This window comes from Neoarius graeffei, chromosome 2 (assembly GCF_027579695.1).
Source record: "Neoarius graeffei isolate fNeoGra1 chromosome 2, fNeoGra1.pri, whole genome shotgun sequence".
In the NCBI taxonomy this organism is placed as follows: Eukaryota; Metazoa; Chordata; class Actinopteri; order Siluriformes; family Ariidae; genus Neoarius; species Neoarius graeffei.
The window spans coordinates 92,216,502-92,232,722 of NC_083570.1; the positions used below are offsets into that span (position 1 = coordinate 92,216,502).

At 40.6% G+C, this 16,221-nt stretch overlaps 1 protein-coding gene across 1 annotated transcript in view; it reads right to left on the minus strand.

Moving 5' to 3' along the window:
* pdgfrb (platelet-derived growth factor receptor, beta polypeptide) overlaps positions 1–16,221 on the minus strand; it is a 105,217-nt gene that overhangs the window by 8,739 nt on the left and 80,257 nt on the right. Inside the window, exons 8-18 of the mRNA XM_060915204.1 lie at positions 16,034–16,149; positions 15,773–15,896; positions 12,668–12,876; positions 7,799–7,893; positions 5,292–5,424; positions 4,746–4,850; positions 4,520–4,630; positions 3,801–3,963; positions 2,404–2,570; positions 1,282–1,397; positions 816–938 (exon numbers count right to left, since the gene is read on the minus strand). Coding sequence (XP_060771187.1) covers positions 816–938; positions 1,282–1,397; positions 2,404–2,570; positions 3,801–3,963; positions 4,520–4,630; positions 4,746–4,850; positions 5,292–5,424; positions 7,799–7,893; positions 12,668–12,876; positions 15,773–15,896; positions 16,034–16,149 — 1,462 coding nt within the window. The remainder of the gene's footprint in view (positions 1–815; positions 939–1,281; positions 1,398–2,403; positions 2,571–3,800; positions 3,964–4,519; positions 4,631–4,745; positions 4,851–5,291; positions 5,425–7,798; positions 7,894–12,667; positions 12,877–15,772; positions 15,897–16,033; positions 16,150–16,221) is intronic.

Sequence of the window (16,221 nt, forward strand, 5' to 3'; positions counted from 1 at the left end):
AATGAAACTGTCTAGAAGTAGGTTGAAATTTGGCTTATTGCAAGTTCGTAACAGGAAATACAAGGCAAATTTGACTACATTCAAAATATTTCTTACCATTTTCGGATTACTCTTTTCAAACACGTGTTGAAAATATACAGTAGCTTGCGATTAAGTGATAATAAAAGATTTTTTTGGTATGTCTGTCGCGGAGAGACATTGTACAGATGGCGATAATGACAATGTGAAAAAAGTAGACAAGGAAAACGGTATCAGAAATTTGTGGAATTGGCGGTGGCTGGAATTTAAAGTTGGAAACTAATATCATCTATGAACACATCCAAACGGTCAAGGACCCAGGCAAAGCGTACTGCACCTTATGCCATGAGGATGTAAAATACAGATCGGGAAGAAGAACACGCTCGGTCGATCATGTGCAGAGAAAGAAACAAGCAGAACTGGTGAAATTAAAGCTGTCAAATTACAGATTACCAGGTATTTATATCTTGTTTTCATATTTGTCTGTTGATCATGCATTAGATGCAAGATTTACTTGGTTTCTGGGGCCATGTGGACTCCATACCCTCAGCTTCTGGGGGGCTGTTCCACCAGACCCCAAGCATTTTTTCCCCTCTGATTTTACTTTTTCCATTTCATAGCCCTGGTACAGTAATGAAGTATTGTTACTCCCCACCTCTGAACATGATTCAGAAGCTCATGGAGATCACAAATTACAAATCCTCAAACTGCAGAAAGTCCTAAGAAAGCATTCAGTAGGTCACATGTTTTCTTCCCCCAGATCAATTGGAGAATTCTGTTTTCAGGGTTGTACTCACGCTGCCTTTGGAGATGTAATTGTTGTCATGCATGATGTCTCTGGCCAGACCAAAGTCACAGATTTTCACCAGTTTTCCCTCACATATTAAGACATTCCTCGCTGCTAGGTCCCGATGAACACACTGGAAGGCCCAGAGAGAAGAAATATGGAATGTTTATTGATTTTCTTTCAAACGACTACAATATTTAGGCATATTACTGTCCTTGAGGCCAGTGTGTGATTTATAAGCATGCAGTGTGCACAATACTAAACTGCTAGCTATAAGGTTTCTTTTCTTACTTATCAGCTTTATCCCTGTAAGGCCAATAGAAAACTACAGAGGTACAATTTGTGCAAAGTTCATGTTTAGCCAAATCATTGCTCCTTTAAATCCAAAACTCTTGCATACATTGCATTGCAAAAATGATTCAACCAGTCTAAATATGCACCAGAGAATTGCGCAAAGTTTGTATCTGATACTGTACGTTTTTGGAGGCCAGAAACTCCATGCCTTTGGCCACCTGGAAGCTGAAGCCCACCAGATCAGTGTAGCTCAGAATGGGAGAATCACTGATGACGAGTGAAAGGTCCACTCTGTGACCTGAAATACACACACACAAACACACACACGTATTAATATACATCACGTCATTAAAAAATAAACATAAAATTAATTCAGTCCCAGTAGCACCACAGAATGATATTTTTCTGAAGTAGCCTCTCAAAAGACACATCTGTTAAACAGCTGGCTGGCTTGTCCAGGCATTTAACAAAGTCTAGCTGCCAAATTACAGACATATTAAATCATGACTTTATTTTAATAATATTCTCAGCCTTTGTTTTAATAAAAAGGAAGTTTATTTTAAATACTGTGTGTATGTCAATTCAGGGAATGTCATCTAAAATCTATGTGCTTTTCATTACTCTTGGTTCAAAAGATAGAAAAACTATCTGCACACTTGTGTTATTGTGCATGTAAACTATAAATGAAACACTAAGGACTGTCTAAAAAAATAAATAAATGAATAAAATCTCAAGTGAGGTTATCTTGAGCTAACTTCAATGAATTTGTAACAGATGTAACTTAAACTAGATAGACTAAAGTCACAGTAATTTGTGCTAGCTCTTATAAATTGGGACGTCTGGTCACTGTACACTATAGATCTGGAACGGTAAGAGATGGAGAATGATGCTTAGTGAGGGAAAAAAGCCTGTTTTTCATGGATCATTCCAGTTTGGTGATCCAGATCAGTACCAAAAGTCACAGCAACTTAATTCAGCCCAGAAGTATTCTTCATGTGAACTTTAGTGATGATTGGTTGAAAACTGAGGGAGAAATAGCATCCTAAAAAATGTGAGGAGAATAAGAAGAAGAAAAAAAGAAGAAGAAAGTAGAAAGATTCTGAGCAAGAGTAACAATTTGTGCTACTGTTGCGAGCACAAATTAAATATACACTAATATCTAAACCTTAATGTGTTTTTATGAATGAATATTAACTTTTAGAGATAGCTTCTTGTACCATTCTTTAGTAAACATTGATTTTTTTTTTTAAATAATGATTGCATGATTTCTTCAGGCTATGGTTTTGGTCTTGATGTGTATCAACCTTGTTCCTGGTAAATGTCCTGCTGATATGGTAACTCATATGGAGATGGTTGGATATCAGCGTATTTGATGGCGTCTGTCAGTTCTTGCATGGCCACATATTCCGTCATATCCTCTTTCCTCATGTCCATATAACCCCCATCACTCTCAGAGCCAAATGACACATAGCTACAAGACAAAGAACATATTGCATAACATTATATGAGAACTTGTAATGGCTTCAGGCTAAACACTCTTTTTACAAAATAAAATAGTAATAATAATATTTGTAGACCTTGCAGAGCACCATGCACACACATGGTCACACATTCATATACACCTAGGGCCAATTTAAACTTGAGAATAGTCCGTTCAGAGTCTGGCATGTTTGTGGGAGGTTGGAGGAAATCAGAGAACAGAAAGTCACATGGACACAAGGAGAACATTCGAAACTCATTTTCAATTCCCTTTTTCAATGTAATGCACTCTATTGTTTTACTTATTCCCAAATCCAGGTGTCTACCATTTTTAGCCTGTTTTTAGCTACATAACTAACACATTTTTAGTTTATTTGAGTATGATATTAACTGTAAGTTTCCAGATAACCAAAACCTGTGACTGGGTAAATACATTGGAGCTTTTATTTAACCTGTAGAATAAGAATAAGCTTTCACCATGGTAAAGGCTTATTCTTAATAAAGAAAATTGAAAACTAGATAGATACTGTGATTAAAGTCACAGTGATTTGCGCTAGTTCTTACAAACCAGGATGTCTGGTCACCGTATGCGAGATATCCAGAATGGCAAGAGATAGAGAATGATGCTTAAAAAATCCTGTTTTTCATGGATCATTCCAGTTCGGTGATCCAGATCAGCACCAAAAGTCATAGCACCATAATTCAGCCCAGAGGTATTCTGTGAAATTTGGTGATGACTGGTTGAAAACTGAGGGTGAAATGGCATTCTAAAAACTGTTAGGAGGATAATAATAATAACAATATTATTATTATTATTATTATTATTATTATTATTATTATTATTAATAAATTAGAAAGATCCTGAGAGTAACAATTTGCGCTACTGCTGCTTGCATAAATTAATGATTATAAGTTGATAAGAATATATACATTTCTTTCCATTTGATTTATTACTTGCAAGCCAATGGAGGCTTTAAAATTCAGGAAATTCATCATGACTATCATTAACCTGGTTAGCAGAATGTGAAGAAATTTCACTTCTCATGTAGATGCTATGTTGAAGAATCTAAACTATAACATAAATAAAGAAAATAAGTTGATGTGATTGGTTCTGACTTTATTTTTACGTTTACTGGTCCTATTTATTATATCTTGTATTTCTCTGTCTATCAGGACACCAAAAACCTTTAAGCAGAGTCACAAGGTTGGTTCAGTGTCTCACCCTTTTCCAGAAGACACCTCAGAGTCGATGCAGATGTGGCTGTCACTGCTGTTAGTGAGGTGGCTCTTGTTAGCGTAGTTCTGCAGGAAGCTCTGCTTGTTCCTGTGCAGGTAATCCACTAGGTCTCCGTATCGACAGAACTCCGTCACCAGGTACAGAGGACCTTCACATGATGAGAGGAGCACCAGTTGTGTTATCAATTATACCATTTCCACCAACAGGGAACAAGTACCATTCTGGTTATCCAAATCTTGAACCATTTGGAGCATTTCGGCAAAAATTACATAGGTTCGGGACCTGAAAAGTTGGTTCGCAGCTGGAACCAAAATATACCTGGTTTTCCCAGTGCAAACCATGATGACATCAATGGGCGTGTCATTAGTTTGGATAGGAAGCAGATGGCAGCAATGGAGAAAGCAATGGAACGCAATCTTTAGAAAAAAATGGAATGAAAACAAGTATCTGCAACAACAAAAAAGTTCACAGGGAATCAATGTGATCTACCATCTTGCTACAACTGTTTACTTCCATGATGTGTTGTGTAACGCCCTCCATTCATGACACATCCTTGATCAAAACTGGAGGAAACATGGGCTATTTCACAAGCTGGCACTAAGGTTCAAAGAATCCTGAGCTTCAAGAACCCGTTCTCTGTTGGTCGAAAAAGGATGAGAGTGACCGACCTTGTTTGAAATGTATGTGACTCTCCAGTCCATTACCTTGTTTGGTGCAGGCTCCCAGCAGGTTGACGATGTTGAGGTGTGGACCCAGGTGACTCATGATCTTCAGCTCAGACATCAAAGCCTGAGTCTCGCTCCTACGTGCCGTCGCTGGAGGACACCACAAGAGCCAAGTAACAATTATACACACCATAGCATTCATTCACAGCACATGCAGTAATGAGGAGGTTTCAGATGCATCAACATGGTTGGTTTGGTGCATTACATTTGAGCATTTTCACAGCCACTTTAGTCGACGATTGGGAATTGGTGAGTCCATATGCAGTTGCCTCTACCACTCTGCCAAACGCTCCTGATCCCAGAGTGCGACCTAAAGAGAGTCAGACATGACAGCCACTTTGATTTTACATTCAAACATAATGCTAAGCTCTTTGTGGATCATGGCTTCATCAGTCGGCTGAAACCAAGATGTCAGGAAAATCATACAGAAATTGCTGCTCTTTATTTGGAGTGAATTATAATCACTTCATTGACATCAGGTGTAGGATTCAACATGGGTTTGAATATGATTGGTTAATTCTGAACACAGTCCCATGCACCATTATACAAGGCTATGTACACTTATGCATTTTTTCCCCTTAATGTGCTTCTACTGTACTTGTTTTTCACTCGAATTTTGTTCATTAAAAATGGAAAAAGATCTGACAAGATTTAAGAATATTTCTGGTCTGCAATACATTACTAGAAATGAACAACAAAATGGCAAGATGATATTTATGTTTTGAATTTGTAATCCAGTCCCAGAATGTACCGAGAACCAGGCTGTCTCGAGGCATCTCCCAGGCCAGGTCATAGGGGAGGTGAACAGGGTCCACGTAGATGTACTCATGCCCATCCTGACTCACAGACTCAATCACCTTCCATCTGATCTCATAACGTGGCTTCTGCAAAGATCACATACAAACAGAAACATTTTTTTTTGTTTATGATGTGTTTATTTCAATATTACTGTCTTTTCCTGAAAATCTTAATTTGGATATTTTAATTTAGGTTTTGATTTAGTTTCATAGTTACGCGGTTTACGAACATACAAGATATTTAAGTTTTATTTCTCGTCACAGCCACAATGGGACATAGAGCAATGTTCAAACTCACAAATTAAGATAATACTCACATTTGAAATCTAATTTCCATTCATTGTTTTGTCTATGAAATAATTATTATAACAATAATTGTTTAGTGTACAGCCAATTATATATATTATATGGACACGAGTGTTTTACTGGGAAATATGCCACTTGTATTTTTCATATGAGCCACATCCGGGACATGGAGAACCAAAACCGTGACATAAATCTCTATTTGTCACTTGTGAGGAAATCGATGAGTTGTTTTGATAAATTTGAGTACTTTTTGTTTGTGAATGTGTCAATATAATAAAAAGAATATCACGTGTTGGGCTGAAGATATGAAGTTTATCTTTTCATGTTGAAAAACTCGCATTTTTCATACGAAATACGTTGCAGATCTGAGTGACATGTTTAAATAATATTGGCTGGCATTGAGTGGTGTATCAGATATATTCCATTCAGCTAGCATGATACTGAATGAGTTCAGTATCATACTAGCTGAATGGACTATATCTGATATACCACAAAAAAGCCATTATTATTATTATTATTATTATTATTATTGGGTGGCACGGTGGTGTAGTGGTTAGCGCTGTCGCCTCACAGCAAGAAGGTCCGGGTTCGAGCCCCGTGGCCGGCAAGGGCCTTTCTGTGCGGAGTTTGCATGTTCTCCCCGTGTCCACGTGGGTTTCCTCCGGGTGCTCCGGTTTCCCCCACAGTCCAAAGACATGCAGGTTAGGTTGACTGGTGACTCTAAATTGAGCGTAGGTGTGAATGTGAGTGTGAATGGTTGTCTGTGTCTATGTGTCAGCCCTGTGATGACCTGGCGACTTGTCCAGGGTGTACCCCGCCTTTCGCCCGTAGTCAGCTGGGATAGGCTCCAGCTTGCTTGCGACCCTGTAGGACAGGATAAAGCGGCTAGAGATAATGAGATGAGATGAGATGAGATATACACACACTCTCTTTTCCAGTTTTTTGATGTCCATTGGTATGTTTTTCTCTTGTAAACAGAAGGGAACCATCAGGGCCTTCTAGGCCTTCAGAGGAGGCCCAAACATATCAGCATTTCAAATGTTATATTTAATTTATTTTATTCTTTAATTTCTTTCATTCTTTCATCATTTCATTATAAGTATTCTCTTCTAATTCTAATTTGGCCTCATTTTCTATCAAATTTGCTTCAGAAATGAAAGGGTTACTGTCCTGAAAAGATTAAAATTGAGTTATCCGATGAGAGATTGTTTTGTATGTTGTCTCTAGGATGAGAAGAGTTTAGAGTTGGCTCACTCATTGGTTAGGACTTCATTGCCCGGACAGAAGGCCATGGCAATGTATGTTTATGTAGGAAGTGACAGATGAATTAACCAATCTGATTTTGATTTGTAGTGGGAGGGACCAAAAATTTATCACCCTCTGCCTTTTCAAAGGCCAACGCGAGCTTAACTGCGACTTGGTGCTGTCAGCACAGCAGTGAAGTCACCTTCTAGCCGGTGCAGCATTCATCAGTATTGTTAGCAAATGCTAATAAAGTGGTCAAGCCAGTGCTATCGAGAGCAAGTAGCACAGACTAATGACCGAGAAACTAAGATTTCTGTCTCCAGACTCTTCTTCCATGCACGCTCACTACAGTATTTTTCACTCAGACTGAAGTATTCATTTCCATATGTAATTTACTTAGTTACTTTTAAAATCAACATTGACAACTACACACAACGGAGCGACCTGGCAGCCAAAATTCTCTCAAAATCTTACGTATTTAACAAAGCAAACCTGGTGGCCATGTTTGTTTACAAATTGTCACAGTCGCTCACTAGGGCGGAAGTTTTACGTCTCCGACGTGTCTCTTTTCCAGTTTCCAGGAAATATGTGTGAAGAATATCTAATGAAGTTTTGCTAGCTTTTCAGGTGTTCAACATGTCGTTGTCTTTCCCAGCAAACAAAGAAATGCTTCTGCGTATGCACAGCAAAAAGCCTTCTTATCGAATATTTGCATCAGCTCTGACATGTGACATCATGTCTTGACAACCATGTAATATCGTAAACCATATTCAACGCTCATTCTCTATTGGGTAGAGTGACGTAATTACAGTATAAGCAAAGTAAGTGCAGTAAGACCATTTCATCAAGGCTTGTGTGTGACTTTAAATGGCAATTAAAAGTGAAAGGATAAAACTGAGACGTCCCTGACCTTCCTCCACACGGCGATTAGGATGATGATAAAAATGATGGCTATGACAACTAGAGCCAGAACAGCAGCCAGAACAGCCACCTGAGAGAAAAGAGCTGAAAAGACAAACACATATTATTTATCACAGATGTGCATAGTCACATCTGGCTATAAATCAACCATACACAAATTCCAACCTGAATTCCCCTATTCAGTAATTTCATATTTGGCATAACTCAAATCTTGTTAGATTGTGTGTAAATTTGAGCACTGTATTTTAAGAAGCTAAAAATAGCAAATCACAACAATAAACCATAACTGTATGAAAATATCGGTAATGGAGTATGATGTAATGGCTAAATATGCATCAAAAATCTCATTTAGTTTTTATGTTGAGAGCCATTGCTTGTACCAGGGATATTTAAACACATTTGAATGTCATTACTTTTCTTTTTTTGAGGTTATTACATGATTTTCTCTAAAATTTAAAGCATGCCAGACCTTTTATTCATTTTGGTGGTCTGTTTTTCAGTGCTGGAATAATTTTTGCATATTCTTTTCACTTTGTTTATTTTAGTCCTCTTCTCTGACAGTCTTTGCATGGATTGGCACTATGGGACTCTTTATCGTGCTCCTTGGAGCTCCACCAGCGAGGAGTTCAGGAAGGGAACTTGCCTATATTTATATAATGGGGCTTTAATGAGATCTGACATGAGATCTTGAGTGTGGACCTTTCTGGGAGACCATGTGTCTAAACTTAATTGATGAAAAGCTGGATATTGTAATTGTAATGAAACTGTTGTTTGATATCATTTATTTAATTCTCAGTTCTGAACCATGTACTATCAATAGTAAATACAGTGTCTTGCAAAAGTATTCATCCCCCTTGGTGTTTGTCCTGCTTTGTCGCATTACAAGACGGAATTAAAATGGATTCCTGGAGGGTTAGCACCATTTGATTTACACAACATGCCAACAACTTTAAATGTGCATTTTTTATTTATTGTGACACAAAGAATAATTAAAATGAAGAAACAGAAACCTGGAGTGTGGACAGGTATTCACCCCCTTTCTTATGAAACCCCTAAATAAGAGCTGGTCCAACCAATTCACTTCATCTCATCTCATTATCTCTAGCCGCTTTATCCTTCTACAGGGTTGCAGGCAAGCTGGAGCCTATCCCAGCTGACTACGGGCGAAAGGCGGGGTACACCCTGGACAAGTCTCCAGGTCATCACAGGGCTGACACATAAACACAGACAACCATTCACACTCACATTCACACCTACGGTCAATTTAGAGTCACCAGTTAACCTAACCTGCATGTCTTTGGACTGTAGGGGAAACCGGAGCACCCGGAGGAAACCCACGCGGACACGGAGAGAACATGCAAACTCCACACAGAAAGGCCCTCGCCGGCCACGGGGCTCGAACCCGGACCTTCTTGCTGTGAGGCGACAGCGCTAACCACTACACCACCATGCCGCCCCTGTCACATGATGTCTGTATAAATCAACCTGCTCTGGAAGGACTCTGACTCTGCAACACTACTAAGCAAGCAACATGAAAACCTAGGAGAACGCCAAACAGGTCAGAGACAAAGTTGTAGAGAAGTATAGATCAGGGTTGGGTTATAAAAAATATCCCAAACTTTGAATATCCCAGGGAGCGCCATTAAATCCATTATAGCAAAATGGAAAGAATACACTGTGTGCACAATTATTAGGCAAGTTGTATTCCTGATGATTAATTTTATCGTTGAACAAATACAGTGCTCTCAGTCAATCCAAATTGTTAATAAACCTAAAACCAGAATGATTAACAAAGGAAAGGGGAGTTTAGGCCTTCTCAGGGGAATATACAAGTGTGCAGAATTATTAGGCAACATTTAGTGTGCAGAATTATTATGCAACTAAATGAAAAGCTTAAAGTTTCCCATCTCAGTTGTTTATTTTAATTTTCAGTGTAACAAATAAACAACTCAGAATTAACAAATAAACACTTCTAGCATTTCAAAAATATTCAGTGACCAATATAGCTACCCTTCTTTTCAATAACTGCCATGAGCCTTCCATCCAGTCTGTTAGTTTTTTGATTTGTTGACGATCAACTTTTTGTGCAGGAGCAACCATGGCCTCCCAAATGCTATTCAGAGTGGTGTATTGTCTTCCCTCGCTGTAAATCTCATGCTTAAGAAGGGGCCACAAGTACTCAATAGGGTTTAAGTCAGGTGAGGAAGGGGGCCATGTCATTACTTTGTCATCTTTAAGGCCTTTGTGGGCTCGCCAAGCAGTGGAGTACTTGGGTGCATGTGATGGTGCATTGTTCTGCATAACAATCATGGCCTTCTTGAATGATGCAGACTTCTTCCCATACCACTGCTTGAAGAATGTATCTTTTAGAAACTGGCAGTAGGTTTGGGAGTTGATGTTAAGTCCATCTTCAACCTGAAATGGTCAAACTAGCTCATCCTTAATAATAGCAGCCCATGCCATTACCCCTCCACCACCTTGCTGGTGTCTGAGTCAAAGTGCCCTGTGTCCATTAGTTATCCAGCTATGGGCCCATCCATCTGGTCTATCCAGAGTCACTCTCATTTCATCCGTCCATAAAACCTTTGGAAAATCTGTCTTCAGATATTTCTTGGCCCAATCTTGACATTTCAACTTGTGAGTCTTGTTTAGTGGTGGTCGTGTTTCAGCCTTCCTTACCTTGGCCATGTCTCTGAGCACCGAACACCTTGTCCTTCTGGACACTCCAGGTCGGTTGCAGTTCTAGAATATTGTGGCACTGGAGGATAATGGGTTCCTGGTAGCTTCATGTTTAATCCTTCCCAAGTCTTTTGTGGTTAATTTGTGTCTTTTCTTCTCCACACATTTTTTGCGACCCTGTTGACTATTTGCAACAAAACGTTTGATTGTTTTGTGCCCACATTTCTATAGCTTAGCTATTTCAAGAGTGCTGCATCCCTCTGATAGGCATTTTACAATTTTTGTCTTTTCAGTGTCTGTTAAATCTCTTTTTTGGCCCATTTTGCCTGAGATAAAGAAGCTGCCTAATAATTATGCACACCTTAATATAGGGTATTAATGACTTTAGGTCACACCCTCCCTCATTACACAAATAAATACCACCTGAGAATGCTTAAATCCAATTAGCATTCAAGTGTATCTAGCTTGCGGTTGGAAAACATGCATAGAAATAATGGTAGGGTCAGAGTACTCACTTGCCTAATAATTGTGCACACAGTGTATGGCACCACTACAAACCTGACAAGAGAAGGCTGCCCACCAAAACTCACAGACTGGGCAAGGAGGGCATTAATCAGTGATGCAATAAAGGCACCAAAGATAACACTGAAGGAGCTGCAAAGATCCACAGTGGAGATGGGAGTATCTGTCCATAGAACCACTTTAAGCTGTACACTCCACAGAGCGAGGCTTTATAAATGTACGGTATGCACACTCCAGATTTCTGTTTTCCATCCATCCATTCATCCATCCAGCTATTATCCGTAACCGCTTATCCTGTGCAGGGATGCAGGCAAGCTGGAGCCTATCCCAGCTGACTACGGGCGAAAGGCGGGGTACACCCTGGACAAGTCGCCAGATCATCGCAGGGCTGACACATAGACACAGACAACCATTCACACTCATATTCACACCTACGGTCAATTTAGAGTCACCAGTTAACCTAACCTGCATGTCTTTGGACTGTGGGGGAAACCGGAGCACCCGGAGGAAACCCACGCGGACAACATGCAAACTCCGCACAGAAAGGCCCTCGCCAGCCACGGGGCTCGAACCCGGACCTTCTTGCTGTGAGGTGACGGTGCAAACCACTACACCACCGTGCTGCTGATTTCGTTTTTTTCATCTTAATTATTGTTTGTGTCACAATAGAACAACAATTTGCACCTTTAAAGTGGTAGGCATGTTGTGTAAATAAAATGGTGTTAAACCCCCAAAAAATCCATTTTAATTCCAGCTTGTAACGCGACAAAACAGGACAAACACCAAGGGGGATGAATACTTTTGCAAGACACTATAACTGATTAGAATTCAATCATGTAGTCTTTTTGTAATTACATTTGTTTCAGTGCATTTGTATCAGCATCCATTAATCTATCATGTCTGTTTCTGTGTAAATGAAAATGTCTCAGAGAGTAGGCCAGACAACGTACTGCCTCAGGCTCAAATACTTACAGTATGAGAGTATCAAATAACATCAGGACAAAATAAAACATTAAAAAAATAATGTATTCTTCTGGGATATACTGCACACACATGAGTATGATTGACTAATCTTTCAACTGAGTCTTGAACTCATCTATCTATAATAAGTGTTGGTCAATGAGAATATAAATAATTCTGAGTCTGAGTTTCAGTTTAGGTCTTTGTCCATGCACTGACTTCAGTTTCTTCGAAGCCACACACTTTTTCTCAGTATTAACAAGATTGAATATAAGGAGATCTGAAACCATTTGGGGGCGGCACGGTGGTGTAGTGGTTAGCGCTGTCGCCTCACAGCAAGAAGGTCCGGGTTCGAGCCCCGTGGCCGGCGAGGGCCTTTCTGTGTGGAGTTTGCATGTTCTCCCCGTGTCCGCGTGGGTTTCCTCCGGGTGCTCCGGTTTCCCCCACAGTCCAAAGACATGCAGGTTAGGTTAACTGGTGACTCTAAATTGAGCGTAGGTGTGAATGTGAGTGTGAATGGTTGTCTGTGTCTATGTGTCAGCCCTGTGATGACCTGGCGACTTGTCCAGGGTGTAACCCGCCTTTCACCCGTAGTCAGCTGGCATAGGCCCTGTAGAACAGGATAAAGCGGCTAGAGATAATGAGATGAGATGAGCTCTAGCTCTGGACGTGTAACAAAACAAACCAGGACACTCACTGTTAGTGATAAGTCTGATGTCCCGTGCCCGAGCTCCTCTCTCATTTCTGGCCTGGCAGCGGACAGTGATCTGCTGAGGACGGAGAAACATCACCTGGCTATACACCTGGTGGATCTTGCGGCTCTCGTTATAGGTGGCATTAGTCACAATGTTGATGCTCTCTGTATTTGCCACTAGGGGGCTCCAAACAGCACTTCTGTTGTTGCATCTGAAAAACATAAAACAAAAAAAAAAACACATAACAATAAATGTGCTAGAAGAGTATCATCATAGCAACACTGAAGTTCTCACTGTGCATTAAGATGACCACTTATAAATAAGTCATAGAAATGTCTTCAGAAATACACTCATGCTCACTTAATGCTTACCAAGAGCAGAATCCCATCAGCTTGATATGTCATATTCATAGCCAACTATAATGGAACCACTTACGTTGTGTCTCTTCCTATGTGTCAGATTTAAAAAGCCATAAAGGTTGCAGGTTTACAAAGCATTTAAGGCATTGTGTAATAGCTGAGCGTGGACTCTACAGCTGAAGGTGATTATTAATGAATGAGGGCCACCCAGAGGTGAAATGATGCACTGCTGTATATTCTGGAGTGAGGAGCTGGAAGCTGACCACATGGTGAACTGCTAAGTGATGCAAACCAAAGATTTAGACAGCATGTAAAGGTCCTGCTGGATATGTGCTGGAGTTATAAGTAAAGAATTTAATACTATGGGTATGATGTTATGGGGCGGCACGGTGGTGTAGTGGTTAGCGCTGTCGCCTCACAGCAAGAAGGTCCGGGTTCGAGCCCCGTGGCCGGCGAGGGCCTTTCTGTGTGGAGTTTGCATGTTCGTCCTGTGTCCGTGTGGGTTTCCTCCGGGTGCTCCGGTTTCCCCCACAGTCCAAAGACATGCAGGTTAGGTTAACTGGTGACTCTAAATTGGCCGTAGGTGTGAATGTGAGTGTGAATGGTTGTCTGTGTCTATGTGTCAGCCCTGTGATGACCTGGCGACTTGTCCAGGGTGTACCCCGCCTTTCGCCCGTAGTCAGTTGGGATAGGCTCCAGCTTGCCTGCGACCCTGTAGAACAGGATAAAGCGGCTAGAGATAATGAGATGAGATGAGATGGGTATGATGTTATAGGAAAGTAATCAACAGTGGTGGGGTGGTGTGATGTGGTCTGACGTAAGCGAGGTTACAGTTCCCTCCCTGAAGTGGATTGTTTTAATATAACAGCATGTTCCAATGTTTTTTATTCCTCTTCTAGCACAGTAATAAGTTTAGTAACACAGTACTAAAGAATGACACGTCATACTTTTATCCAAACAGAATTACATTTAATTTTTGTGGAACGTCCATGAAAAAAGTTAGTTCTTGTTTATCTCTTACAGTGGTGCTTGAAAGTTTGTGAACCTTTTAGAATTTTCTAGATTTCTGCTTAAATATGACCTAAAACCTCAGCAGATTTTCACACAAGTCCTAAAAGTAGATAAAGAGACCCCGGTTAAACAAATGAGATACTTTTAGATCATATTTATGCAGAAATATAGAAAATCCTAAAGGGTTCACAAATTTCAAGCACCACTGTACATTATATAGCAGCTATAAACAGTCAGATCTTCCGCATACCGTCATTATCTTGCTTTTTTTTTGCCTGTTTTGAAGCTTATGACAAAAAAAAAGTCATCTTCCTGGAAACCACTGCTCTGCTCTGAAGACATTCCCATGGCGGAAAAGTTTTATCCGTGACACTGGAGGCGCCTTCCAAAAATGTCCAATAAGCATCTCCTCACTGAAAACTTCACCATATCAACAAGTACATGTTTCTTTAATCTGTTTCTGTGGAGGCAGCACAGTGGTGTAGTGGTTAGCACTGTTGCCTCACAGCAAGAAAGTTCTGGGTTCGAGCCCAGCGGCCAGGGGGGGCCTTTCTGTGTGGAGTTTGCATGTTCTCCCCGTGTCCGCGTGGGTTTCCTCCGGGTGCTCCGGTTTCCCCCACAGTCCAAAGACATGCAGGTTAGGTTAACTGGTGACTCTAAATTGACCGTAGGTGTGAATGTGAGTGTGAATGGTTGTCTGTGTCTATGTGTCAGCCCTGTGATGATTTGGTGACTTGTCCAGGGTGTACCCCGCCTTTCGCCCGTAGTCAGCTGGGATAGGCTCCAGCTTGCCCGTGACTCTGCACAGGATAAGCGGCTACGGATAATGGATGGATGCTTCTGTGAAGTGTCTAACCCTAACCCCTGTGTAAGTTGTTTCTAGAGAAACTACAAGTTATTAGAATTCCATCCATCCATTATCTGTAGCTGCTTATCCTGTACAGAGTCACAGGCAAGCTGGAGCCTATCCCAGCTGACTATGGGCGAAAGGCGAGGTACACCCTGGACAAGTCACCAGATCATCACAGGGCTGACACATAGACACAGACAACCATTCACATTCATACCTACAGTCAATTTAGAGACATCAGTTAACCTAACCTGCATGTCTTTGGGGGAAACCGGAGCACCCGGAGGAAACCCACGTGGACACGGGGAGAACATGCAAACTCCACATAGAAAGGCTCCCGTCGGCCACGGGGCTCGAACCCAGAACCTTCTTGCTGAGAGGCGACAGTGCTAACCACTACACCACCGTGTCGCCCAATTTGAAATAAATGATTTTTTTTCAATTATCACTTGCGTATTTATACTAAAACAATGATCTGCTTCAGGCTCAGTAAATATTGATGAATCATAACCTCGACTTTGTCTCCGTTATTAATCACCGATATTCACTTCGTCCTCAACGAATAATTGTTTACCGTATGATCTTTGAAGTTAGAATGTAACAGTAGTGTTTTTGAATTGGATACATATTTACTTTTTTTTCACCTAATTCAATGACTGCCCTTAGATTTACGTTATCTTCTTGGAGCAGGGAAATGTGTTGAAATTATTGTCCCTGGTAATCGAACATATAGTATATGTGACAAAAGTCGGAGCATTCCTTTAATAACTTTTTATTCTGTGGCCTGGATGATTGAAACCCTTTTGACCTGATGTCAATAATGATCAAAATAATAGTCCTGACAGTGTTGATGAGGATGATTGTGATGGCGATGAGTGTGGACTCACTTATGCATGCTGTCACAGCTGAACCACTGGATGCTGGGAGATGGGACTCCCTCTGCCACACAGGTGACGGCGTGCTTCTTCTCTGGCAGGTGATGATCTGAAAGTTCAGTTATCTGAGGGGGAACTGGACACCGAAGGAAAAACATCAGATAAATTTATTTACACAAGAATTTAAAAAAGGATAACTAGCTTCAGATATGGGATGTCCTTTATAGACAGGAGATGGAGACAGGATATACAATAGTTGGCCAACTTTCTCACCTTTAACCACTAGGTCAAATGTCATATTTTTGTAATCGTCCTCATTGTCAACATGAATAGTGTAGTATCCTTTCTGCTCGAGACGGATTCTCACTAGAGTTAATGTGCTGATGTACCTAGAGCAGTGAAACACACGTACACAGTAAGCATATATTCAAATAATCTGCCATTGTTCCTTCTCGTTGAGT